Source organism: Octopus bimaculoides, chromosome 7 (assembly GCF_046866305.1).
Source record: "Octopus bimaculoides isolate indiv1 chromosome 7, ASM4686630v1, whole genome shotgun sequence".
NCBI lineage: Eukaryota > Metazoa > Mollusca > Cephalopoda > Octopoda > Octopodidae > Octopus > Octopus bimaculoides.
This window is the reverse complement of record NC_142934.1, coordinates 75,509,491-75,535,221: the sequence shown is the minus strand read 5'-3', so window position 1 is coordinate 75,535,221 and position 25,731 is coordinate 75,509,491. Positions and strand designations below refer to the sequence as shown.

Below are 25,731 nucleotides of genomic sequence, written 5' to 3'. Positions count from 1 at the left end.
ACCCAAGAAACAGGAAGAAAGAGTGAGAGAAAGTTGGGGCAAAAGAGTACAACAGGGGTCACCACCACCCCCTGCCGGAGCCAGGTGGAGTCTTAGGTGTTTCCACTCAATAAACACACACAACGCTCAGTCTGGGAATCAAAACTGCGATCCTCTGACTGCGAGTCCGCTGCCCTAACCACTAGGCCATTGCACCTCCACCTATTCTCTCTTGGATTGATACAACTCTTGATTTTACTTTGTTTTTAAGACATCAAGTCTGAGTATTCAGTAGCATTCTGTTGTAACAGAAATAAATTATACAAAGTGCCTTAATCAAAGGATTAAAAATAGGGTTCATGACCTCATTTTCTTCAGAAATGGTGATCAGTGGCTTGAGTCTACAATATGGGAACAACAATGGTTCCTTCAATGAACTTCCACAAATTTTCCAAATATCAAATCTCAATCTAAAGGCTTTAAAAGACAATTGCCCATGGTGTTGTGGAGCGTGATTGAACCTGAAAATATATACTTGTGAAACAAATTCCTTAACCACATAGCCATGCCTGCATCCATCCATGTGTGTGTGTGTGTGTGTGTGTGTGTGTGTGTGTGTGTGTGTGCATGTGTGTGTGTGTGTGAAGGCACATGGCTTAGTGGTTAAGGTATTGCACTCATGATTGCAAAATCATACGTTTGATCCCCAGACTGGGCATTATGTTGTGTTCTTGAGCAAAGCATTTCATTTCATTGCTCTGCGATCATTTCGACATCTGACATGGTAATGTCAGTCTGGTGGAGGGAGTGAGCTTATGTCTACACAAACATTTAATCACCACAAACAAATCATCTGTGTGGTTGTTCGGTAAGAAATTGTCAAACTTTCATACATCCTCTAACAACAAGCAATTCCATAATATATATATATCTATATATATATATATATATTTATTTAATTTAGGCAAAAGGCCATTAGTTTTGAGGGGAGATTGTTAGTCAGTTACATTGACTCTAGTACTTGACTGCTGTATTATTTTATAATACATAATTGATACATAATTGTATCATACTGTCACATACTATAATATTATATCATGCTCTAATTTCATATCCTACTGTAGAGCAGTGAGTTGGCAGAATTGTTAGCACGCCAGGTAAATGCTTAATAGAATTTCATCTGTCTTTATGTTGTAAGTTCAAATGCTGCTGAAGCCAACTTTGCCTTTCATCCTTTTGGGCTTGATAAAATAAGTACTAGTTGAGGTCTGGGATTTGGTATAATCAACTTACTGCCACGTCCGAAATTACTGGCCTTATGCTAATATCATATCATACTGTAAATATAATATACTGTGATATGTCATGCTGTAATATCATATTGTAATATACAAATCTATACACTTGTAGAGTAAGAGTAAAGTTGGCTGAATGAAACTTTAGTGTATGACTGCTGTTGTTTAGTTTATTGATTGCTAGAAGAATTCATTGCCACCATCATTATCATCCTCATCATTTAACATCCTTCTTTCCATGTTGGCATGGGTGGGATAGTTTAACATGAACAGATGAGCCAGAGAGATCATGTGTGGTACTACAAAAAAAGCACCCAGTACACTCTATAAGTTGGTTGGGGTTAAGAAGGGCATCCAGCTGTTGAAACCATGCCAAAGCAGACACTGGAGCATGGTAGGTCGAAACGATCGCATTGAATAATGATCTTGTGAATTCCATTTTCTTTCTCTCATATATTGGAGCTGAACATTAAACAATGATGATGATGATGATGATGTATGTATACAAATATGAGATGAATTCTACATCATTAACTAGTTCTTCATGTAGAGTAACACACTACAACTATCAAAATGTTTTCTAATAGAAATAAGCAAAACAGAGATTAAAACATGAGGTACCTTTTGATAAGTCACTTGATGAGACACATCAGTATCTTCGATGCACAACAACTGTTTGTATTGCATCTGAGCCACAAGGCGATGGTGCACGACAGGTTGAAACAATTGGATTGAATAATAATCTCAGGAATTCCACTTTCTTTCTCTCATATATTCTTTATATATATATATATACACACACACACGTGTATGTAAATATATGTACGTGTGTATATATTTGTATGTATATATGTGTAATGGTGTATCATATTCCTTAACACAGTACCAAAGATCTGGCTAAAACCCAATGATATAGAGAAGTTCATACCAGTGCCAAGTTACTCATGTCCAGTGTACAAGACAACTGCCCGGCGTGGAGTCTTGTCCACTACTGGGCACTCCACCAATTTCGTAATGTTTCTGCAGCTTCCTTCTGATAAACCAGAAAAACACTGGATTAACTGTGGGGTAGCAATTGTATGTCAGCTAGATGACTGATTTAACTGACTGATCTCCCAAGAGGTAGAGAGTTGCTTACAAAATGGCGTATTGTTTTACATCTCACATGTGTACACACACACATACACACACACACACACACACACGCACACCTCATATATACTCTCATATAAATATATATGTGTGTATGTATGTATGTATATATATATATATATATATATATATAGGGTATGTTACATTTTATATATATATATATATATATATATCGATATTTATCAAACACACATGCAAGCATGTATGTATATGAGCTATCATATTTCACATGTATACACACATAAGGACATATTTCACATCTCACAAGTATATATTTGTGTATGCATAGTACAATTTGAAGGAGTTATATGCTTACATATACAGACACATGTTCTCATATATATATATTTTCAGCAACAATAAATATAACAACGAAACATATGTATGAAAAACTTGTTTTAATGATAATAAATAGAAATAATGATGATAATAATAGTCCTTTCTACTAAAAGCACAAAGCCTGAAATTTTTGGAGAGGGGACTAATCATTTATATCAACCCTAGTGTTTCACTGGTACTTAATTCAGCAACCCTGAAAGGATCAAAGGCAATGTCAGTCATGGTGGAATTTGAACTCAGAACATAAAGACAGATGAAATGCCGCTAAGCATTTAGCCAGGTGTGCTAACAATTCTGCCAGCTCGCCACTTTAATAATGATGATGATAATAATAATAATGATAATAATGGTTTCAAATTTTGATACAGGCCAGCAAATTTGTGTGTAGGGTCACATAGACCCCTACAGTTCAACTGCTACTTATTTTATCGACCCTGAAAGGATGAAAGGCAAAGTCGACCTTGGTGGGATTTGAACTCAAAATGTAAAGATGGATGAGATGCCACTGAACAATTTGCCCAGTGTGCTAAGGATTCTGCCTTAATAATGATAGTAATAATAATGATAGTAATAATAATGATAATAATAATAACCATAATAAAATTCGAAATAGGCAGAATTTGGAGCATACAAATAGTAAAGGTTGTGCCTATGATAATTGGTGTGTTGAGAAGGCAGCGAGCTGGCAGAAACGTTAGCACGCCGGGCAAAAAGCTTTGTGGTATTTCGTCCGTCTTTACGATCTGAGTTCAAATTCTGCCGAGGACGACTTTGCCTTTCCTCCTTTCAGGGTTGATAAATTAAGTATTAGTTACGCACTGGGGTCGATGTAATCAACTTAATCCCTTTGTCTGTCCTTGTTTGTCCCCTCTATATTTATCCCCTTGTGGGCAATAAAGAAATAAGAAACGTTACCATGCCAGACGAAATGTTTAGCGAATTTTGTCTGTCTTTATGTTCTGAGTTCAAATTCTGTCAAGGTTGACTTTGCCTTTCATCCTTTCGGGCTTGATAAAATAAGTACCAGTTGCATACTGGGGTTGATCTAATCAACTGGCCCCCTCCCAACAAAAATTTCAGGCCTTGTGCCTAGAGTAGAAAAGAATAATTGGTGCATTGGGAACAGTAAGCCAAGAAATAGGGAAATGGCTTAAGGAGATTTGGAACAGGATGCCAGTAGAGTTCCTACAGAAAGTTTGTCTCTTAGGGACAGCAAAGATTATCAGGAGGGTTCTAAGCACTTGAAAGACAACTGAAAACTTGTGGATACCTAAGGTTACAGGTAGTATCTCACTATCAGCATAATTTCTATCAGGAATAAGACCAAACCTGAGGAAATCCAAAATACTAATAATAATTTCAGATGTTGGCAAAAATCCAGCAATGTCAGGGAGGAGGTAAGTCGATTACACTGACCCCCAGTTCTCAACTGGTACATATTTTATCAACCCCGAGAGAATGGAAGGCAAAGGTATCATTAATGAACAATATCAAGTGGAAATAACCAATTAAGCATTTAAATTAATTTTCTTATTTTTGGCTCAATCAACTGCACTTGTGCTTTTCTTTTGATGGCTAAAGACAAGTATTTGACTGAATTTAAAGGAAGAGTCTATGCAGTCTACTAGGGTATATAGTGAATAAGTGGTCAGCCTTGTTTTTTCACATGGAAAATAATTTAACATGGATAACTTAGTGAGCACAACAATTAAACATGTCTCTTCTGTAAGATGATGTTTAATGTTAAGAAAAGGCAACTATGCCGAAACACTTAATGTTAACAATAGCTGGTGACTATGTTCTTCTACATTGTGTGGAAAACCAAAGCACTCTGCAAAGCCACGCGAAAGCTACTGCACTTACAGTCATATAGAAAGTAATTAAAAATGGTTGGGATAAGGATAGGAATAGGGATAAACATAGGGTTAGAGTTAGGGTTAGGGTTAGGGCTAGGGCTAGGGCTTTTGTTAGCATTTTACTGACAATTTCTTTTAGTTGTACCATGTGCCTGAAGTTATAAAGATACTGTTCAGTGTAAAATATCCCATTCCATGAGCTGCTGATCATAATTATACACCTTGTCATGTGCAGATTTTACATAACTATTTAAATGTTAGTTTGATGTTTATGTCATCAAATGGTACCCCGTTCTTGCAACCAAAAGTCCAAAGTGTTATTGCAACACTTTAAGCACTACACTGATTAGTTGATAAATGAGGCTGATGAAGAAGAAGACTGAACACAATGAATTTTTGAAATTATTTAATGTTCTGGTTGCAATAAATATAAAAAGGAGTCGGGAACAAGAAAAATATGAAATTCTTGCTTCAGTTTATTAACAATTTTAAGAGATTTTAAGAATCAGTAGAGATTGCATGAAATGAAAAAAATTTGTCGGCTTATAAATTATATCTTATCTTTTTAAGCAAATAACATAAAGGTTCTGTTTCCAGGAGTTCACAAACGAGATTGCATTAAAGTGAAAGAACATTGTGAAGATACTCAAGAAAATATAACATTTGAAATTTCTTTTTATTCCCTCATTCTTAAAGGGCACGGCAAAATTGTTTATGTGTGTGTATGTATATATATATATATATATATAAGCAATTATGCGGATAAACAAATTAGACATATCAAATATATTAAATATATTAAATATGTCAAATATAAAATATGTATATATGTATACATTCAAAACAAGAGAAAGCAAAAGGTGGAAATTTTCAAATGATGAATTTTTATGTATAATTATATAGATATTTATATTAACAAATCCAACTTACACAGAGCACAAATAACAGAGAAAATTAAAGAGATGGAAGAAAGGTATTAAAAGTCCAACAGTTTCTGGGGTTTGGGAATCCATAATAATGTTGGTAGATTTAGTTCATGCAGCCGTATGGTTGCATTTAACATAGGATAAGACAAGCCTCCATCATCAGGATCGAGAACATCTTACATTTCAGATCTTAATGCTGAGAAGTTCAAAGATTGAATGATTAAATGTGGAAAGCTCTAGAGAAGTTCAAAACTGAAATGATGAAATGTGTAAAAACATCAGTCTGAATCTTTTGAGCACTACTAAATGTCTTCAATACGGAGAATACCTGGATCTCATCTGGGAACTATATATATATATATCGTTGCCAGTGCCCCTGGACTGGCTCTTGTGCGGGTGGCACATAAAATACACCATTTTGAGCGTGGCCGTTGCCAGTACCGCCTGACTGGCCTTCGTGTGGGTGACACGTAAAAGCACCCACTACACTCTCTGAGTGGTTGGCGTTAGGAAGGGCATCCAGCTGTAGAAACTCTGCCAAATCAGGTTGGAGGCTGGTGTTGCCATCCGGTTTCACCAGTCCTCAGTCAAATCGTCCAACCCATGCTAGCATGGAAAGCGGACATTAAACGATGATGGTGATGATGATTATATATATATATACATATATATATATATATATATATATATATATATATATATATATATATATATATATATATGTGTGTGTGTATCTTTGTATTTTGTATATGGCAGATGTCTATCAGTGTGCTCATAAAAGCTCTTATGCTACTTGTTGATAGCTACTGTATATTATTCCCAACATGCCAAGTTAACTGTATGGGATTGTTATGTATGTGGTGCTCCGTGTAGTGCAGGATAAATATATTCATAACGAGAAATACTTCATGGATGGGAATTTTATATTTTTATTAATGCATTGCTATGTATGTTTTCTAAACTAATGCAAAAAGTGTCTGAGGATGTATGCATGTCGAATTAATGGGCTATCATAGGGTCTATGGATATTATAAATAATATTTAATGATATCCTATTGATGTAGTGAGGTGGTCCCATAAAAATACACGTAATGCTGAAACATATGTAGCAATGCTTTAATGAAAATATAAAATCTCCATCCACGAAATATCTTGCAATATCATCATCATCATCATCATTTAACGTCCGCTTTCCATGCTAGCATGAGTTGGACGATTTGACTGAGGACTGGCAAGCCAGAAGGCTGCACCAAGCTCCAATCTGATCTGGCAGAGTTTCTACAGCTGGATGCCCTTCCTAACGCCAACCACTCCTAGAGTATAGTGGGTGCTTTTACGTGCCACTGGCACGAGGGCCAGTCACACGGTATTGGAAATGGCCAAGCTCAAAAAGGTGTTTTTTACGTGCCACCTGCATGGGAGCCAGTCCAGCGGCACTGGCAACAACCTCGCTCGAATGATTTTCTAACGTGCCACCAGCACAAGTGCTAGAAGGCAACACTGGTAATGATTACGCTCAAATGGTGCTATTTACGGGCCACTAGCACAGAAGCCAGACAGCTGCTCTGGCAATGAACACACTCAGACAGTGCTGTTAGTGCTCCACTGGCACAGGTGCCAGTCATCGAATATGGTTCAATTACGATTTCGATTTCACTTGCCCCAACAGGTCTTCGCAAGTAGAGTTTAGTGTCCAATGAAGGAGAGGTTGGCGTGGGTGCCAGTCGTCGGATTCTTGTACTCATAACATACGTCTTTCTTTTGCATAATTTTCTTTTGGATATAACACCCAAATCAAGCAGATTGGTTAAATTTCCAGGTGGGTGAAACAATAGAACACAGCGTCAACAAGCGGTTTCAATATATTTGTCAGCATGTGCTTTTTCGCAGACAAAAAAGTTCTCATGTTCGGCTTCTTATTATGGAAACAAGTATGGATGTGTCTGTAGCTTACAATTGGCAAAACTACCCAAAATTTTCAAACTTTAATAACTAATAACCTTTTATTTATTGATTTACAGCGAAAATGATTTTCATGGTATTGATTAGCCTATAAAAGTGTATCATCACACTGAATATGAAATCAATTTGAACAGAAATTGACCGTGGCAGCCAAACAGAAAAGATCCCTTATAACATTATTATTTCAATATTTACATCAAAACTGGACGAAAACGAGGAAAATATAATGGTAATTAATAAACAAGGCGCAGCGGCTGTTAACAGATTTTCGAACCGTTCACTTTTTCAACTTTTCTTCAGTCCGTCAACTAAAGCCATGTCGATATTTTCTGAGGTGTAGTTTTAAGAGTTAATAAACTTCAAGTGTCTGTAAAAAGTATCATTGAATGCGGCTTGCGTTATTGTTCGTTTATGCAGTATTTCTTCCAAACATTCAATAGCTGTTGGGTTACTATGGAGGTAAAATTTATTAGCAAATAAGTGGTTCTTCTTGAAAATATTCGGGAGATCTTTTGTTGAAAATATGCACACACCTCGTTTCCATTTACCATAGCAAAGATCGACCCCTTGCCAAGCCGAGTAAGCAGCAAGCCATAATTTGGACTCAGGATGTCCTGAAAGAGAGATATAAATACATGTTGATACACACCTTCATACATAAATACACGTGCGCGTACACGAGAGAGAGAGAGAGAGAGACATCTACGTATCATGCTTAATACAGACTGTCGATATGCCAGTTATTTCAGTATTTGTCCTGAGATAAAATCTCATATGGACTTGTGTCAAAAACACAATAAATATCAGTGACAAACCAAAATTCGTCCCAGCAATAGCCGACGAGAGCGCCAAATTCATTTCAGCCTTTTGGGACCTTTTCATTGGTGCGCAATCACAGCTAGCCACCGATGTTGCGAATAACTCAACCGTCCGACTGATTAAAAATCCAGTGCACTCCACTGAGATACAATTTAATCAAAATAGCCATCTACTGCTTTCTTTCACTCTCTTTCTCTCTCTCACACACTCTTTTTCTCTCAGTCTTTTTCTCACACACACGTGTGTAAGGGTCTATACATACTTTATACACGTATACATATAATTTCGCTAACAGACAAGTACACGAGCCTAGAAACAGACAATCTAATAGATCGATAAATCACGTGGATATGAATTAATGAATATTGTATAGAAATGGTAACTAACATATAAGTAACATGTTATCGTGGCCCTTCTGTTCTTGATACTAGTTAGAATGTTCTGGAATATAACACTTAAAGTTGTATTAGAACAAAACAAATTTTTGTGATTGTAATTATGCTCGAACTCATCACAAATGCACGCACACGCACACACAGTCACACACACAGTCACACACACAGTCACACACAGTCACAAACGCATATAAAGAGAGAGATGGGCACTTTCTCGTATAGATAATTAGGGCTTGAAACTGTTAGTTCCATTCTTCAGTATTCACTTTGTATGAATCACTGTTTACTGTTGAGTACTCATGAACAAATCGTTTGGGATCAATATATAGGAAGAGAGGGCTGCACAAGCACACGATTAATACTCATTTCAATTGAGAAGAATGAAGCAATGTGAAATGAAGCCTCTTGATTGGGGACGCAACGCACCGTCCAGCCCAGGAACCGAACCCGTGAACTTATGACTCAGAGCCCAATACCCTAACCACTAGGTTATGATCTCTTGAGATAGAATGCACATGTGAATTTTTGTAAAGGTTTTGCTAGTATCGAATATATTCTAATATTTTCAATACTTTTCTTGGCCCAGTCTGTGTCTTCTCAAAGACTAGGCTTTATTGATAAGCCTTGAGCAGTCACTGAGCCTTAAAAAATAAAGCCTAAATAAAAGCCACATCGATGCACATATCAGTTTCTCTTCTCATCAAACTTACTATTCTAACCTTTTATAATTCGTGGTAAACACATCCTCCATTCATTTTTCAAAACTGCAACCCACTAAAATTACGTTCCTTCTCATTTATACATACACCTACCTACAGATGTTTGAATTTATCATTAATTACAATCGATGCTACTTATCTGTGAGGCAAAATAAAGCCCCGGGTGTACTATCCCACATTATCTCATTAAGTCACTCACATTTACACAATAACTAATATTTATGAAACTGTTTCCAGTTAGGGACTTCTAGCCTTCAAATATCAACTGTAAATAGACACAGGATACATAAATCTATATTATGATAAAACGGTAAGGATTCGCAATAAGTTTCATCCAAATTTCTCACATGGGAAAGTAAACAGCATGTCTTACCACTGTAGGATCCAGGAACATTAAGATGCGGGTTGAAAGCAGCATGATGTAATGTTGACCAGAAGAACTCATCAGGGCTGTAAACATCGGCGACCCATTTCTGAAAATTCTTGGATATATTGCTAGTGCTCACATAGTACACGAAATCCCTGGAAAACACTCCGTATGCACTACCTTTAACTAGACGGATTTTATGAGGTGGATCCGGCTGACGTATTTTCGTTTTGACCAATATAAGTTCATCCCGTGTTTTGCTCTTTTTGATTATCTTGTGTTTGAATTTGGCACGACCCAGTAATGCATGTTCATTTGTCAATCCTTCTATATCATTAGAACCATTGTATATCTTCAGGATTTTCACTATTTCGGAATTAGTTTTTAATGGAAAGCTTTGACCACAAAGGTTGATAAGATATTTCCACTGCGTTTTGGTTTTCAACAAATCCTGCATGCAGTTAAAGTCAGCCTGAAGTCGACTCATTGAAGCATAAACAACAGTTTCAAGTTTAGATGCTATAAATACATTATCGAAACAGTTTGCAAGAGCCTTAACCGCTAACATGAATTCCTTATTGGCTTTCTTGTCCACATGCAAGCAATAGACATTGTGTCGGCGATAGATACTACGGAGTAACCTTTCTAATTGTTCCAAGTCTTTGTGAAACACAATGGAGTAGGCGATGGGAAATTCTTTCTCAGCCACGCTCACGATGTATTTGTCGTAATGACGCACCTGTCGGAATTTCTCACAGTTAAGAGTCCAATTCATGTAAGTCTTTAATGTAATCGCCTCGTATCTTTTGTCAAATTTTAAAGAACGTTTTATTTCCTTTTCATCAACCGAAATTACTTTATCACAGTCAATGTCATTCGTTTTGTAAGTGAAATCATCTACAAAGAAACAGAAAGGGAAATGAAGCATTAGATATGAGTGTATATATACATATGCATACATATAAATATATCAATCTATCTATCAATCTGTCTGTCTGTCTGTCTGTCTGTCTGCCTGCCTGCCTGCCTGCCTGGCTGGCCGGCTGTCTGCACACACACACACACACACACACGTGTATTTCATATATATATACCCGAGCGTTATACTAATACATCCATTTGTTGTTTACACCACATGTCTTCGTCTGTTGTTTTTTCGTGAATTCTCCCTATATATATATATATATACGCCGGTGTTAAAACGGGGGTAGCTGATGAAGAAGAATGTTCTCTATGTGGCTTGTGTGTTTTCTCGTCTACGTTTTGTTTGCAATGTCCTGTACCCATATATGCACCTATACATACAGGTGGATGTCGGTATGCACATACCTGTACGTATATATGCATATACTCATTTACTATTTGTTTATATATATATATATATATTAATAAAATACAGGGTAGCAAAAAACTTCTTTTACAAATTTTATTTACCACCAGTGGTCTAGCGAGGGTAAAAAAAAACAGTCAATAGACTATGTATTATTCATTTAAAATACAGAGATGCCTGTAATAGGACATCTAACCCGCTAGAAATAGCAGCAAGACTACATACCACAAAGAGTAGGGATAATTTCGAAAGGGAATGAAAAATAAAAACATTTACCAATCTATATTCTGTACCATGGTTTCAAGTCAATTTTAGTAAGATAAAAATTATATATCTCACAAAAGGTCGGACTATCATCAGCAGAATGACCGGACAACATTCGAGATAACTTGAGGTGAAAACAATTACTGCTGTGGTTTGTCAACAAGACCTCAATAGACGTCATTGATTGGTTGAAATAACCGAAACATGACAACTTTAACACGAAATAACTTCGAAAATAAAGAATTTTCTTAAAAACGCCAAGAGTAAATGATGCTTTGAATGACACATTCTACCAGTATACGAAATTTGAAAGTGTTTAGCTACAAAAAATTATTTTTTATATGTGCCGGCCAAAAGGAAAAGATCCGGATAACGTGTCTGGGTTCGTAGGATGTGAAAGTTTGAAGAGTGAAAATGAGTTTCTGCTCTGGATTTTAAGATACAAGCATTTTTCAGTATCCATGTCACAGTCGTCCTGTCACGGCTGGTTTTGAGCCTACAAAAAATAACAAGCGCTTTTTGAATTAAATTAGATGTGCAATATGAAGTACACATTTAAGTGCAAGATATCTAAATATTAGGTCCTTAAAAAAAGCCGCATGAGGCATGAAATCTAAGCCTTACACTTGTAATACCTAGCAGGTGGAGAGATGAGAGTAGATTTTTTTACAGCTGTCTGAAGTAAAAGCATTTATTACACACACACACACACACACACACACACACACACACACACACACACACACACACACACACACATACATCATCCTTACATTGGCTCGCGGTTAAGATGTTGGGCTCACTATCATAAGGTTGTGGGTTCGATTCTTGGTCCGAGCAATGATTGTCATCCTTAAGCAAGTAACTTCATTTCATACTGCTCCATTTTATTCAACTGAAAGTGAGAACTTGTCATGTGCCGGTGCAGCCTTCCCTCTCCCCAGCTGCTACATCCTCGCTCGGGTGGAAGAGGTAAGAGGGTATCTATATCTGCTCGCGTGTTTATGTTTACATAGGAAAACAATTAGCGAAAACATAGTTCCTATTACTCTACTGAATCATTCTCGCTTTCAAGTGATGGCTACGGTCTCTTGATTCTCATTTACCACTTTTATTCACAAGACTTTGGTTGAAAACGCTGCCTCACAGTGGAAGACTGGTAGAGACCCGGCACTTCAGTTATGACGGATGCACTGAAGTAGTTTGCAGTGAGTGCTAGGTCTAACGTGCAACTCGATTTAACACTAACATCATATCTTTTGTGATTTTACAGTAGTTGACACCGTCACAAACACTCGGACCACACACGATCTGGAGTTGGTAAAGTTTTCCGTAAGCTACCTGAATTTTTCCACCCTGTTCTTATTCTAGCTATTACACATTTCCCACATCCTATCCCACTATTAATTTGTCCCCCTAGGTAGCGGTAGCAGAAATTATTCATTATCTCTAAAAGGCATCCGGGGCATTTGAAAAAATCATTTTTTCGAATATCTGTAGTTTTTATGGCTCCTATGCATCTCCTACATATGTACACTACTTTCTCTGATAACCTTTCTATTATTTCATTGCACCTCTTATGCGTCCATAACTTGCACTGGGTACATCGTATGGAATTACTACCTACACCTTTCCTACAAATTGAGCAGGGCCATTTAGCTGAAGAGGGTAGGGTCCTGCCGGTTTTCTTGCCTACGAAAATCTTTAGTCCTTCGTAAGTTAACCTTAAAGCCCTTAAATTCCAGGTTTTGCTTCCACACCTGGAATTTGTTTTTTAGCACTGATATAGAATTGGCTATGAGGGTAAGATCATTAGCATATAGCACTTTCTAGGGCTTACCAGTTTTGAATTCCTCTGTTATGACTTGGAGGACAATGACAAAAAGGAGGGGACTGAGGACTGAATCTTGATGAACGTCTGCCTGTACACCAAATTTTTTACTATACTTGTGGTTAACGCTCATCATACTGTACAGCTTTCACAAGCCACTCGTCTACTCCTAGCCCCCTCAGAGCCCACCATATCACACAGCGGAGTATTCTCCCGAAGGCTTTCTCTAGATCAACAAATGCCAAATATAACAGTTTGTTCTTACCTAAATACTTCTCTTGCAGTTGCCTGACTATGAAAATAGCATCAGTAGTGCTTCTTCCTGGGGCAAAGCCAAACTTCATTTCATCTAGCCTAATTCTACCCCTAATTAATTTTCGTCATTTTCTCCATCATTTTCGTCACCTGGTCCAGTAGTTTGATGCCTCTATAATTGCTTCTATCTAAGGTATTTCCGTTACTCTCGTAGCAGCTAACTATAATTCTGCTACACCAGTCACTAGGTATTATGCCCTCCTGATTAACCTGATTAACGATGCGAGCGACTAACCCGTATCCTACCCTACCAGATATTTTGAGGGTCTCAGCAGTGACTCCAGATGGTCCAGAGGCTTTCCCTGTTTTCATATCTTTAATTGCCTTATCTACCATATTAGGATAGATGGTTCCTTTGTTAGGCTCAAACGAGGGAGATTCCTTTCATCATATTCATTCTCCACATTTAATAGCCTTGTATAGCAACTCTTCCATGCTTCTTTCTTGTCAGAATCACTAAGTACAAGCATACCATTATCCATCCGTGCTCACACCTCTGCCACAGCATCTCGATTCTCTCTGACATACTGTGTAGCAATCCGGGACATCTCAAGTCTGATCTTCACGCTGTAGGACATAGGCAAACGTTTTCCTATCTACCACAGCCCTAGCTAAATAAACCTGACGTCTAGCTTCTTAAATATGTGTCTTGTCTGTGTGGTGTGTGTGAATGCTTTGTGTGTGTATTGTGTGTGAGTGTGTACTGTGTGTATGTGTGTATGAGAATGCGTGTGTCTTTTGTGTGAGTATGTGTGTTGTATGAGTATGCGTTAGTATGCGTGTGTGTTTTATGTGTTGTGTATGTGAGTATGCATGTGTGTGTTAGTATGCGTGTATGTTTTGTGTGTGAGTATGCGCGTATGTTTTGTGTGTGTTGTGTGTATGTGTGTATGTGTGTGTGCGTGTGTTTTGTGTGTGTTGCGCGTGTGTGAAAGTACGCGTGTGTGTTTTGTGTGTGTGAGAGTATGCGCGTGTGAGAGTGAGTGAGTGTGTGTGTGTGTGTGTGTGTGTGTGTGTGTGTGTGTGTGTGTGTGTGTGTGGTGGGGAGGGGTGCGTGCGTTTTACATTGGGCTTACATGTCAAATTCACATAAAATATGAGGCTATGTACTTACTCTGAATTATCGCCTGCGTGAAACTGAAAGGGAGTCTTCCAACAGGAGTTGTTTGAGATGCTAGAATTGCCAACAGAAATTGGCATATCATGAAGATAATTAATATGGAAATCGTATATGACTTGATATGCTCATCAATAGAAGCCATTATTTGTTGTTGTTGTTATTTTTATAAACACTGTATCGTGTATTGATATTTATATTGTATCGATTTGATCTTGCTCTTCATTTGAAAAATTTTGTAGATAATATTTAAAATGGCTTTAGAAATTTTAATGTTGTGTGTCTAGATGTATCCCAAGCAATTTTGAAGTCGATGGTGCTATAATATGTGTCTTAAAAGGTCTCCAATATTAAATTTAGATAATTAGAATAAAAATATTGACGTAAATCTATAGCTTATTCAAAATTGCGATGTTTTTAAATTGATACGGAGATAGAAGAATTGAGATTTTTGCATTACTGGACACCGAAATTCTTCATTCCATTAAAAGCAGAACTCCTGTGTGCGTCACTTGCAATAGATATTTCCCCTTTATTTGTCTACATAAATGTGGCGAACACCATAGAACTTAACAGAACTGAGATGGACACCAAATTATTGATGTTTAAGCCGAAGGTCAGTCTAGATCCAGCAAATAAAGATCGTTCAATACGTTATCATCTGTCTGTTTTAATTTTTTTGTATGTTATGTTTTCGCATTTAGTATTTTTGGAACAGTGTCATTTTTTAAAGATGGTTCGGTTATTTCTCATTGGTAGAGCGACTATAGGCTCCCTTTTGGCTCAGATTGTTGTTGTCATCATCATCATCATCATCATTATTATTATTATTATTATTATTATTAAATCTGTGAAAAGAAGTTGTTTATGACCTTTTCAGAGTAATATGTAAACAGTGAGAAACTTCTGGAAGATGTGTTGTCGTTCTGGGAATGAAATGGCAACGGTGTGTTTAGAGAGAAGTTTGGAGATCAGGCATACAGAATGAAAAAAATAACTCGTCTATAAGCTTGTAATTGAAATGTGTTGATGATTGAATATTAGTCAATCAATCAGATGTCTTTGAACCAGTGGTTGAAAAGTTTCTTGCGATTTGATTTTTGTCAGTTAACCAGAGCTCGAAGCTGTAGTGAATGATTGTCTGGTAATCAGTCGAATCGAAGATCAATAACCTTTGTATGTATAGCAGTAACAGCATACCAGGTATACGAACAGTACTCCAATGTTGCTCCCGAACTTTGCAAAATATCTCTAACTGGTTAAATTGTTTTTTGAACATTCTATACTAAATTAATACACTTTCCGTTTTTATCTCCCAAGCGTATCAACGGTCTTTGATAAATTCCTTGAAAATTAAAGTTGAATTCAGGACGAAATATAATTTGAAATAATAATATATTCCGTTACATCGTTAAAAATATTTGGTCATAAGGCTTTTAGATTTTTTGTAATTAAGCACAAATGGTGAACAAGGATCCGATATGTTTAGCAATAAATTTTATCTTGATAAATATGAAATCGTCTGGCCAGGGATAAAAAAAAAAGAAAGAAAAAAGAATTGGTATTTTCTGCTTCTGCAATACTTTTCAGAATCTCCTGCAGGTACAGTTTTCAGATCCACCTCCAAAAGTGTTTGATTCTGGCTCTGTAAAGAGATATTTAAGAGATATTTGAATAAAAATTTTAAAAATATGAAAAGCCATCTTTTACAATAAGTGTCTCCACTTCTCGCGCGGCATAAGGAGAGTTTTTGTGCTCTTGAATCCGTGGAGTAATACTGCTTTCCACTGTTCACAATAAAACTTTGTGCTGATATATCCGCTTTGGTAACCCAAAGTGGCGAGAAACCTCAGTTGTACAATATGTAAATTAACTTTTTCTTCAAGGATATAGTTATTAGTTTTGTATCTATATATTATTTCTTTAATTGGGGCCATTTTATTTAGTTAACATTGATATTTTTTCTTCGTTTGACGTTTCTTTGAAGAAAAAGTAACAACTAACTGTTTTTAATTTAGGCACAAGGCCAACGACTCTGAAGGAAAGAAGAAACTCGATACCAACGATTCCCGTACTTCACTGGCACTTTAATTTATCGACCCCGGAGGGATAAAAAACAAAGTTGTCTTCTGCAGAATTTGAGCTCAAAACAAAGAGCCAAAACACTATAAGGTAACCTTTCCGACGCCCTAAACATTGCGTCTTGATCGATCCACCGAAGTCAACTTTACTTTTCATCCTTTTAGGGGTCGATAAAATAAAGGACCTATCTAATCCTGGGGTTGATGCTATTGGTTAATACCATCCCTCAAAATCGCTGGTCTTGTACCTAAATTAGAAATATTGTTATTATTATTTTATTGTTGACTCTCGTGTAAAAAGTGTTTCCTTGTCTTCTCGAGACACGGCTGTACTCATTACCAACTGAAGTCACCGTTGGAATACTTGCTAAAAAGGAGTATAGTTCTACCATCAAGTAGAAAGAAAAAAGATTTGTTTTTATAAATTTTACTAACATGTGCTGGCCATATTTGCTCATTGAAAATGGTTACCAGACACAAACACGGTACGAGATATTTAATTCTTTATTGCCCACAGGAGGAGCTAAACACAGAGGGGACAAACAAGGATAGACAAAGGGATTAAGTCGATTACATCGACCCCAGTGCGTAGCTGGTACTTATTTAATCGACCCCGAAAGGATGCAAGGCAAAGTTGACCTCGGCGGAATTTGAACTCAGAACGTAGCAGCAGACGAAATACCAATTTCTTTATTGCTCACAGGGGGCCAAACATAGAATGGTACAAAACAACTGATTGGGATCAGTAATGCGAATGGTTTACATAAATATGACTTTAAAAATTTTATAAAATATAAAAAATCGAATGATATTAACAGTACGTTAGACAACACAAATGAAGCGATGATCAGGCCACGCTCCGACCCCACAAGCCCCGATCTATCGCTGGCACCTTTTTTTTTTCTTTTTTTTTTCTGACTATTCACACGGTTCCTTGCACGCACAACACTCGTGCAACATGCTTCCATCTCTTTTGGAACGTACACTCCGACAAACATCTCCTCTCCAGCCACACTTTCCTTTTCAAATGAAAAGTAAAAAATGAACGTAAATTGTGGCCAGAGATAAAGTTGCCTGTCTTAATTCCTTTTATCCTCGTCTTCCATACTACCTCTTTCGCTATTGCTACAACCGTGAGAAAACAATTCTTACCTTCATTTGTTAAAACTCCCGGTGGGTCAATTTTTATAATTGACTCAGTCGACAGCTGTACTCTTCCTTCGCCGGACAACAGGTGTTCAGCATAAGCACACATTTCAAATATCTCCGGACACTGAACAATAGCATGAGGGACGGTTTCCCTGTCTCCCCCGCATCTTGGACAGGTCGACGACTGACGCTTACCGTGTCTTGCAAGCTTATCCCAAACGGGCAAGGCACCTCCGTAGCATTGCCAGGTTAAGGACTTTTGGAAGTTATCCAACGTTCTCAACCCGAATGTACGGTGAAACAGGCTGTCCAGTTGAATAAATCCGAGACCTAGAGTCGGCCCTAGGCCATCGTCGCATTCAGACTCTACCAACCCACTATATAAAATCCGTGTGGAACCCCCACCGCTGGCGTTTCCCGAGCGCCGGAAAAGCAAGAGAGCCTTACGACACTCTTTATGCCATTCACTCGTCCTCGGTCTACGAGAACACCAGGCTTCCTGCTCGCAAAAACTTTTGAACTCGGGGAACATTTGTCTGGCCAGCGGAGACCACACCCGTTCACTATCCAGGAGAATCCAGAGGTGCCTCAATCTCAACGCATGCCTGCGCATCATTAACCAAGGCATCCCTAAACCTCCCTTTAAAGGCTTTAGACAGCAGACAGAGCATTTCACAAGTGGCGACCTGCACTTCCACAAAAAGCGAAAGAGCTGTATATCCAGCCTGATCAACCACGAATCCGGACAAGGCACGACGGTTAGGCGGTAAGTAATGACCGATGCGATAAACACATTGGCCACCTCCGCCCTCCCTTTCAGGGATAGCCACCGCCAAGACCAGGTCTTGACTACTGCAGCCACCCTGCTCAATACCTCCGTCCAGTTCTTCTCTATCTGGAGGCCTGGACCAAACCAAACTCCCAGCAACTTAACCGGTCCTTCCGTCCAGCGCCCAACAGCGATGTCTGAAGGCATCGACTTGCCAACCCAAGTGCCGAGTTGTAAGCCGACCGACTTTTCCCGGTTAATCTTTGCTCCTGCCACCTCCTCGTAAGCCTCAATAGTCTTACCCACTTCACGTAGGCGTGCTACTGAGGTTACGCTGATAGTGATATCATCCGCGTAAGCCGTAACAAACTCCTCTAGACCTGGTTCTCTCGGAATGCCACTCAACCTCCGCAGTAGTGGCTCGAGAGCCACCACATACAAAAGCGGTGAGAGCGGACATCCTTGACGAACCGAGCGTCTGATACAGAACGGCTTCGAAAGGAAACCGTTCACCCGAACTATCGAGTCAATGTTGTGGTACAAAGCAATAAACCACCTGAGGAAGCCAAGGCCCAAGCCGAACCGCGCAAGCACAGTCGCTAGGTATCGATGGTCAACCCTATCAAAAGCTTTAGACTGGTCCAAATGTACCAGTGCCCCACCGTTGCCAGATTTATTATCAACTCTCTCTATGGTATAGCGAATAAGATGGAGGGTATCCTGAATGGTTCTGCCTGGGATGGCACATGTCTGTGCCTTCCCGACTATACCATCCGCGACACGCGCCAACCTTTTCGCTAAGACCTTGGCCAAAATCTTCACTTCTGCGTTTAACAGAGTGATGGGCCTGAAATTCTCTATAACGTCCCCCTTGTCCGGGTCCTTTCTGACCAACGTCACTACTCCCCGGCGCACAGATCTGGGGATAAACCCATTCTGTTGCCAGTTCGCGTAAACGTCAGCCAGTAGATGCCCGAACAAGTCTGGCATACAGCTCATACGGAAGACCATCAAGTCCCGGCGACCTACCCGCTTTACAGTAGGCGAAAGCCTCCTTCACCTCCCCAGGCGTGATTGGCCCTTCGCAAGACTCCGCATCCGACCCCGAGAGACACGGCAGACCGGCAAGAAAGTCCTCGAGGGCTCTCCTACCATCAGGACCGCCGTCACCCCCGAACAGCTGGGCGAAGTACTCCCGAAAGGCCTCACACATTTTCTCGGGTTCGTTTATCAAGATGCCATTATGGTTCGTCAAAGACCGTATCTTGGAACTATTTCCTTGTCGAGCTTCCACCACTCGGGCCCATCCAGCGGCCTTGATTCCTTCACTTCCCATCGCACGTAACTTAGCTCTGGCAATACTTCCCATGTGTTGGGCTTCAAGATGCTGGTTTAACTCCAGTCTTTTCACCTTCACTTGGTCCGCATTGCCAGTCCTCCAGGCTTCTTCTAGTTCCTTAACTATACCATCTCCTATTCTACGTCCCTTCTTAGCTAAACTTATGCTAAACCTAATAGACTCATATTTGATGGCTCTTTTTAGGGCATACCACCATTTGTTATTAATGATGGTACCTGTCAATGCCCTCTGAATTAACATCTTGATCCGCTTTCTGTATTCCTCAATCGCCAAAAGGGACGTATTGAGTTTCCAGTACCCAGATCCCTGACTATGTAACTTGTCTATTGTCAGTTTACAGGTAACCATCTTGTGGTCACTGTAGCTGACTGGAAAAAACTGTGGACACTTAGCTATAGACTTATCTGTTTCTCTAATTAAAATCCTATCTAGATATGTTCTGGTAGACCCGTCACTATTTGACCACGTCCACTGTGGAGTGTTCGGGTGTTCCAACCTATATGGGTCTGCTAGCTGAAAGTGACTTAGCAGATCCCGTAAGCCTGGGTTACATTTTCTGTTCGTGTTCGAGCCAACACAATCTGTGTGTGCCTCACATATTGTGTTAAAGTCTCCTAACAATACTAGCGAATGCGACGTGGCCAGGAACTAGCCCAGGTCACGAAAATATTCACTTTGCGGGCCCATAATATTGGGTGCATAAATAGCAACTAGCCTGATTATCTTGCCACAACTGAATGTCAGGTCCAGAACGACCAGCCTGCCTTCTGGATCAGAAAAAAACTAACTTTTTCTCGGTTACCCGGTTTCTTTTTAGTAGGACCAACACCCCACCCCCACCTCCCGCCCGACTCGGAGAAACGTATTTCTCGTAGCCGTTCAGGAGGAGGGACAGATCTCTTGGCCTCTTTACTCGGGTTTCCGTTGCAACAATCACATCCAATTTTCTTGACCTGATGTCATTTAGGAAGCGTCCTTGCTTCCAGCTAGACAACAGGCCACGAACATTTAAACAACCAATGTGAACAGACATGTCTTACCTGTTAATCAGGGCTTGTCCGGTGGAGAGGGACTCTCCACCTTTTCTTGACATAGGGTCGGAGGTGGCAAGTCTTGAAAAATGGACTGGTTAAATTCCAGTCTCATTGCCGATACAGATGTTCTGTATGTATTTAATAAAATCTTATGAGTCTTTGAATCCATTTCGTATAGTTCATAATTTTGAAATTTTTCAGACAGTTCAGCTATTCTGGTGGCTGATTTCTTTGCTTTTATTTCTCTCATTAAATCAACATTTTTGCTGTGAAGTGCTACTATCCCTCTGTCCTCCACTTCTTTCCTTGTTATTTGTGGTCGGTTTCTTTTTGCTGCTTTTGTTGGTCGTTGTTCTATAGTAGTCGCCACTCTCGGTTGAGCTGCTGATTTATTTTTCTTTTGTTTGTTGTTTTCTTCTCGTCTTTTTCTTCTTTTTCTTCTTCTTCCTCTTTTTCTTCTTTCTCCTCTTCCTCGTCTTCCTTATTTTCCATGCAGTTCCTTCGAATGTGGCTTAATTTGCCGCACAAAAAACACCGGGGCTTTCGACCCTCGACAAAAACGTTGAGGAGCAACTCTTCCCCAACTTCTATTTTTTCTGGAAGTTGTTCAATTACAGCCTGTTCTCCTTGAATTAATAAGTGGACCGTGTGGCCTATCCAATATGGTTTTTCGGTGACGATAGCTTGAAGTATATTTACCTCATCTACCTTCTTTGCCAGGACCGCCGCCATCAACCACATTGGGTCAATTTGAGGTGGGACCTTTGTTATTTTTACATTGAATGTCCTCATCCCCATGTAAATCGGTATCAAAATTATATCCTCGGTTTCCAAGGATTTTACAGAGTGCACTTGTGCAGTTTCACTGTTTTTAAAATGTACCTCAATGGTACCGAATTTTTTGCCTCTTGCAAGATACGTAATGTCCTGCCAAATGAGCTTTAGACCTTGTTCAATTCTTTCTTCGCTCACTCGCTCGATTTTCCTTCTTTTTTTGCAGTAAACTTTAAAAATAATTGTTTTTTTTCTGTTAATAATAATTCTTCCGGTGGTTGAACTTTGACAACACCGTTTTCAATTTTTAGCATGTCTTTGTATTTTAATATGTCGCTTTTGTTTGTCGACAGCTGGCGGGTTTCACCTCCAACCGCCGACGCAAAACTTCTTTTTTGCTTTTCTTCTGTTTGTATGTTTTTCACATTTATGTTCCTCCTTGTAACGGTACAATTTGATAGCTCTGGAAACTCCCCTTCAGCAGAATCCGAAACTTCTCCCAACAATAAATTTTCTATATTTTTTTCCTCCGGTTGACTCCTCTTCGCCAGACGAAGATACATTATTCGGCATCTTGCCAGCAATTACTGTTTCCCCCATAGAGGAAACACACGATAGTTTTCAAACGAAGACTATCACACAATAGTTATGACAAGAACACACAAAAACAGTTAATTGAAACTTGCACTTACTGTACAGACGCACTCAAATAACTAGTAACAATCCAATCTCATAAAGTCGCTACACCGTTAAGCACCTCAACCGGTGTCACACAGACGAAATACCGCTAAGCATTTCGCCTGGCGTGCTAACGATTCTGCCAGCTCGCCGCCTACACGGTACGAGATATTGCAATACTAAACGAAGTGAAAAAGACGACACAAAAACAAATTCCACAAACGAATAACAAAAAGAAATAGGTTAACATATTAATGAACAATTAATAGAAACATATTTCAAATAATGTAACAAGTAATTTTGAAGACTGCACAGTAAGGGTTCGTGTCTAAAGCAGAAGCAACGATTATAGACAAGAAATAACGAAAAGAACGTCCATCCTAAAATTAAAAAAAAATACTTTAATCGTGAAAAGTACGATGAAGGAGATTGGAGGGTTAAGAATTTTTTCGTTAAATGCGAATTACAAGTGTTTTAGAATGTAGAATGCAATAAAATGGCGACGAATAAGGAAAACGCAAGAAAAGATAATTTAATGGTGGCTGCTATTCTGAAGGTACGCCGAAGGGGTAGTGGAGGATGCAAGTCATTTGAAAAATATGGATTAAAATTTTTAAAAATACATGTCCTCCCCGTTTTGAAATGTGGGATACTTAAAAAAACTCTATTACTTGTTTCAGTCATTGGACTGCAGCCATGCTGGGGCACTGCCTTGAAAAGTTTAGTTGCACAAATCGACTTTAATACTTATTATTTTAACTGTCTAGTACTTATTTTATCGCACTTCTTTGCCGAATCGCTAGTTTACAGAGATAAAAAGAAGCCAACACTGGTTGCCCGGCAGTGGTAACACATACATATACACACACTACGGACTTCTTATAGTTTCCGTCTACCAAATCCATTCATGCAACATTGGTCAACTTGGGGCTATAGTAGAAGGTACTTGCACAAGGTACCTTTCAGCACAGCCACATCCCAAACGAGACGGAGAAATTCCGATTTATCTGTGGCTGTTGTTTCAAAAGTCCTCTCAGTTTTGATCTCCACAATACATGTTGTTGATAGTGTCGGGATGGAGGTCAATGAAATAAATATCAGGAATATAATGGCGAATTTGATTTATTCAGATTATACTCATCATCTATTACCGTTTGCGGTCTTGATAAATCATTACGAACCGTTGCGTTACACACTAACACTGCTATCTATCTATCTATCTATCTATTTATCTACCTATCTATCTATCTGTGTGTGTGTGTCTGTCTGTAATAATTTTGAATTTGGATATACACCTGGTAGTGTGCCGTTTAAAGCACGTTCGCTGTATTTGGCTACCTGACGTCATCAACAGTATAGATATAAATGCCACTGGACTTACTTCAAGAATTCCTTCGTACCCGTCGAGTATATAACATGTGAGAGAAAGAAAATGAAATTCACGAGATTCTTTATTAATCACTACAATTGAGGGACCGACGCATGATAAATCGAAACGATTGTAGTGGTTAATAAAGAATCTCGTGAATTTATGTATCTGTCTTGTGGTGGGCTCCATCAATTGTTGGTGGTGGACTGTCATTTTTTCTCTAAGGATAAGACTCGTTTGCCCTATGTAGTCACTGTGGCACCCTTCACACCTTATGGCATAAAGTAAATTCTTTGATGCGCAGGTGAAGTTATTTTTTACGACTAAAGTGTGTCCCGACTGGAATTTGTATATTGTTCCTTCAATGAGGTGGATGCAAGTCATGCAGATGGAACGACCACATTTTTTGACGGTGGGTGGTGGGCTTGTGTTGGGTAATTTTGCATTGATTAGTAGGTTTTTTAGGGATTTGGGTCGTCTTTTGTTTTTTATTATTTTATGGGTTTCAAGTGCTTTTTCTAGGCGTGGGCCTTGACTCAGTAGTGGGATGTTCTTGTATATAATTGTGTAAGCTTCTGTATTTCTTGAATTGTGTGTTGAGAGATATGGGAGTCTATTTAATGTACTGTGAAGGTGTTTCGATTTTCGAAAGTCTTGAGTAGCGATTGTCTATTCCGCTGTCAACTAATGATGCTGAGTAATGTCTTTCGAGAAGAAATGCCTTTAGTTCTTGGAGTCTTTTATTTCGTGTTCTATAATTTGAGACAATTGTACAGAATCTTCTCGCTAGGTTGAGGGAATGTTTATCTTCTTGTGCTTTGGGTGATTGGAGGTGAATAGGAGGTATTGTTTGGAATCAGTTGGTTTGTAGTGCAGATCAGTTTCAATGTTGGTGCCTTTTTAATAATAATAATGTCAAGAAAAGGAAGTTGGTCTTGACTATATTTCATTGTAAATTGGATATGGTTGTTGACACTGTTGATTAAATTTTGGGAATCATTGAGTTGGTCGAGTGTGTGAGACCATAGGATGAGACAATCATCCAAGAAGCGTTTCCAATTCTCCAACAGGTATTTATGGAAAGACAGGCCGTTTTTTTTTATTTGGATTCCTCATAAATTTGTAATTCTAGGTAGGCCATCACCAAGTTGGCATAAGTTGGGGCAACTTTAGTACCCATTCCAGTCCCTGATACCTCTCTGTAGGTATTATTATTAAACTTCAAAAAGTTGTTTTGGAGGATAAACTTAAGGCCCTCGATGATAAATTCTTATTTTATTCTTCCCGGGACCTCATTGGGGTATTTTTCTAGCCAGAATTTAAAGGCTTCCAGTCCTTATTGATGTGGGATCGTAGTGTAAAGGTTTATTACATCAAAGGAGACAATGAAAATGTCTTTATTGGTATGTTTGGGGAGATGATTTAGTAGGTCCAGGTCATCTCTTACAATACTTGGTATGTGCTTAAGTATTGGTTTTAAGAGTATATCGACGAAGTCACTTAATCTGTGTGCTTCACAGTTTGGGCCTGCCACGATTGGTCTCAGTTTGAGATCAGCGGGATGTGGTACAGTGATGCAGATTAAAGTGGACTTTTTGTAAGCTTCGGTAATTATTTTGCTCCTGTGGATTTTTAGAAGCCGAAAAGGATGCTGATGTTGGAATTGAAATTTGTTAGGTAGTCGCATTCCTTTGCCGTTAAGCTATTTCGATGTTGGCAAATGAGTGTGCTTAATTGGGTAATTATTTTTGGTAGTTGACTACTCTTTCATAGTAGGTAGTATCTTGTAAAAATTGAGATAGAGAGATTTTGTATTGTTCAGTATCCATAATGACGACAGTACTACCCTTA

General features: G+C 38.7%; 2 protein-coding genes across 6 annotated transcripts in view; one reads left to right on the top strand and one right to left on the bottom strand.

The window, feature by feature from the left end:
- LOC106876428 (dynein axonemal heavy chain 3) overlaps positions 1-7,891 on the top strand; it is a 247,804-nt gene extending 239,913 nt beyond the window's left edge. For 2 of the 5 annotated variants that reach the window (XM_089355524.1, XM_089355523.1), the window contains one exon: positions 2,166-2,513. In XM_089355524.1, the coding sequence (XP_089211650.1) occupies positions 2,166-2,372 (207 nt within the window). In that variant the 3' untranslated portion in view covers positions 2,373-2,513. Of the gene's footprint in view, positions 1-2,165; positions 2,514-7,568 lie in introns of those variants that run through there. The other 3 variants (XM_089355522.1, XM_089355526.1, XM_089355525.1) reach the window with 3 other exon arrangements.
- LOC106880122 (beta-1,3-galactosyl-O-glycosyl-glycoprotein beta-1,6-N-acetylglucosaminyltransferase 3) overlaps positions 7,317-25,731 on the bottom strand; it is a 23,943-nt gene continuing 5,528 nt past the window's right edge. The window contains exons 2-4 of the mRNA XM_089355528.1: positions 14,664-16,311; positions 9,816-10,706; positions 7,317-8,123 (exon numbers count right to left, since the gene is read on the bottom strand). Coding sequence (XP_089211654.1) covers positions 7,852-8,123; positions 9,816-10,706; positions 14,664-14,811 — 1,311 coding nt within the window. The 5' untranslated portion in view covers positions 14,812-16,311 and the 3' untranslated portion in view covers positions 7,317-7,851. The remainder of the gene's footprint in view (positions 8,124-9,815; positions 10,707-14,663; positions 16,312-25,731) is intronic.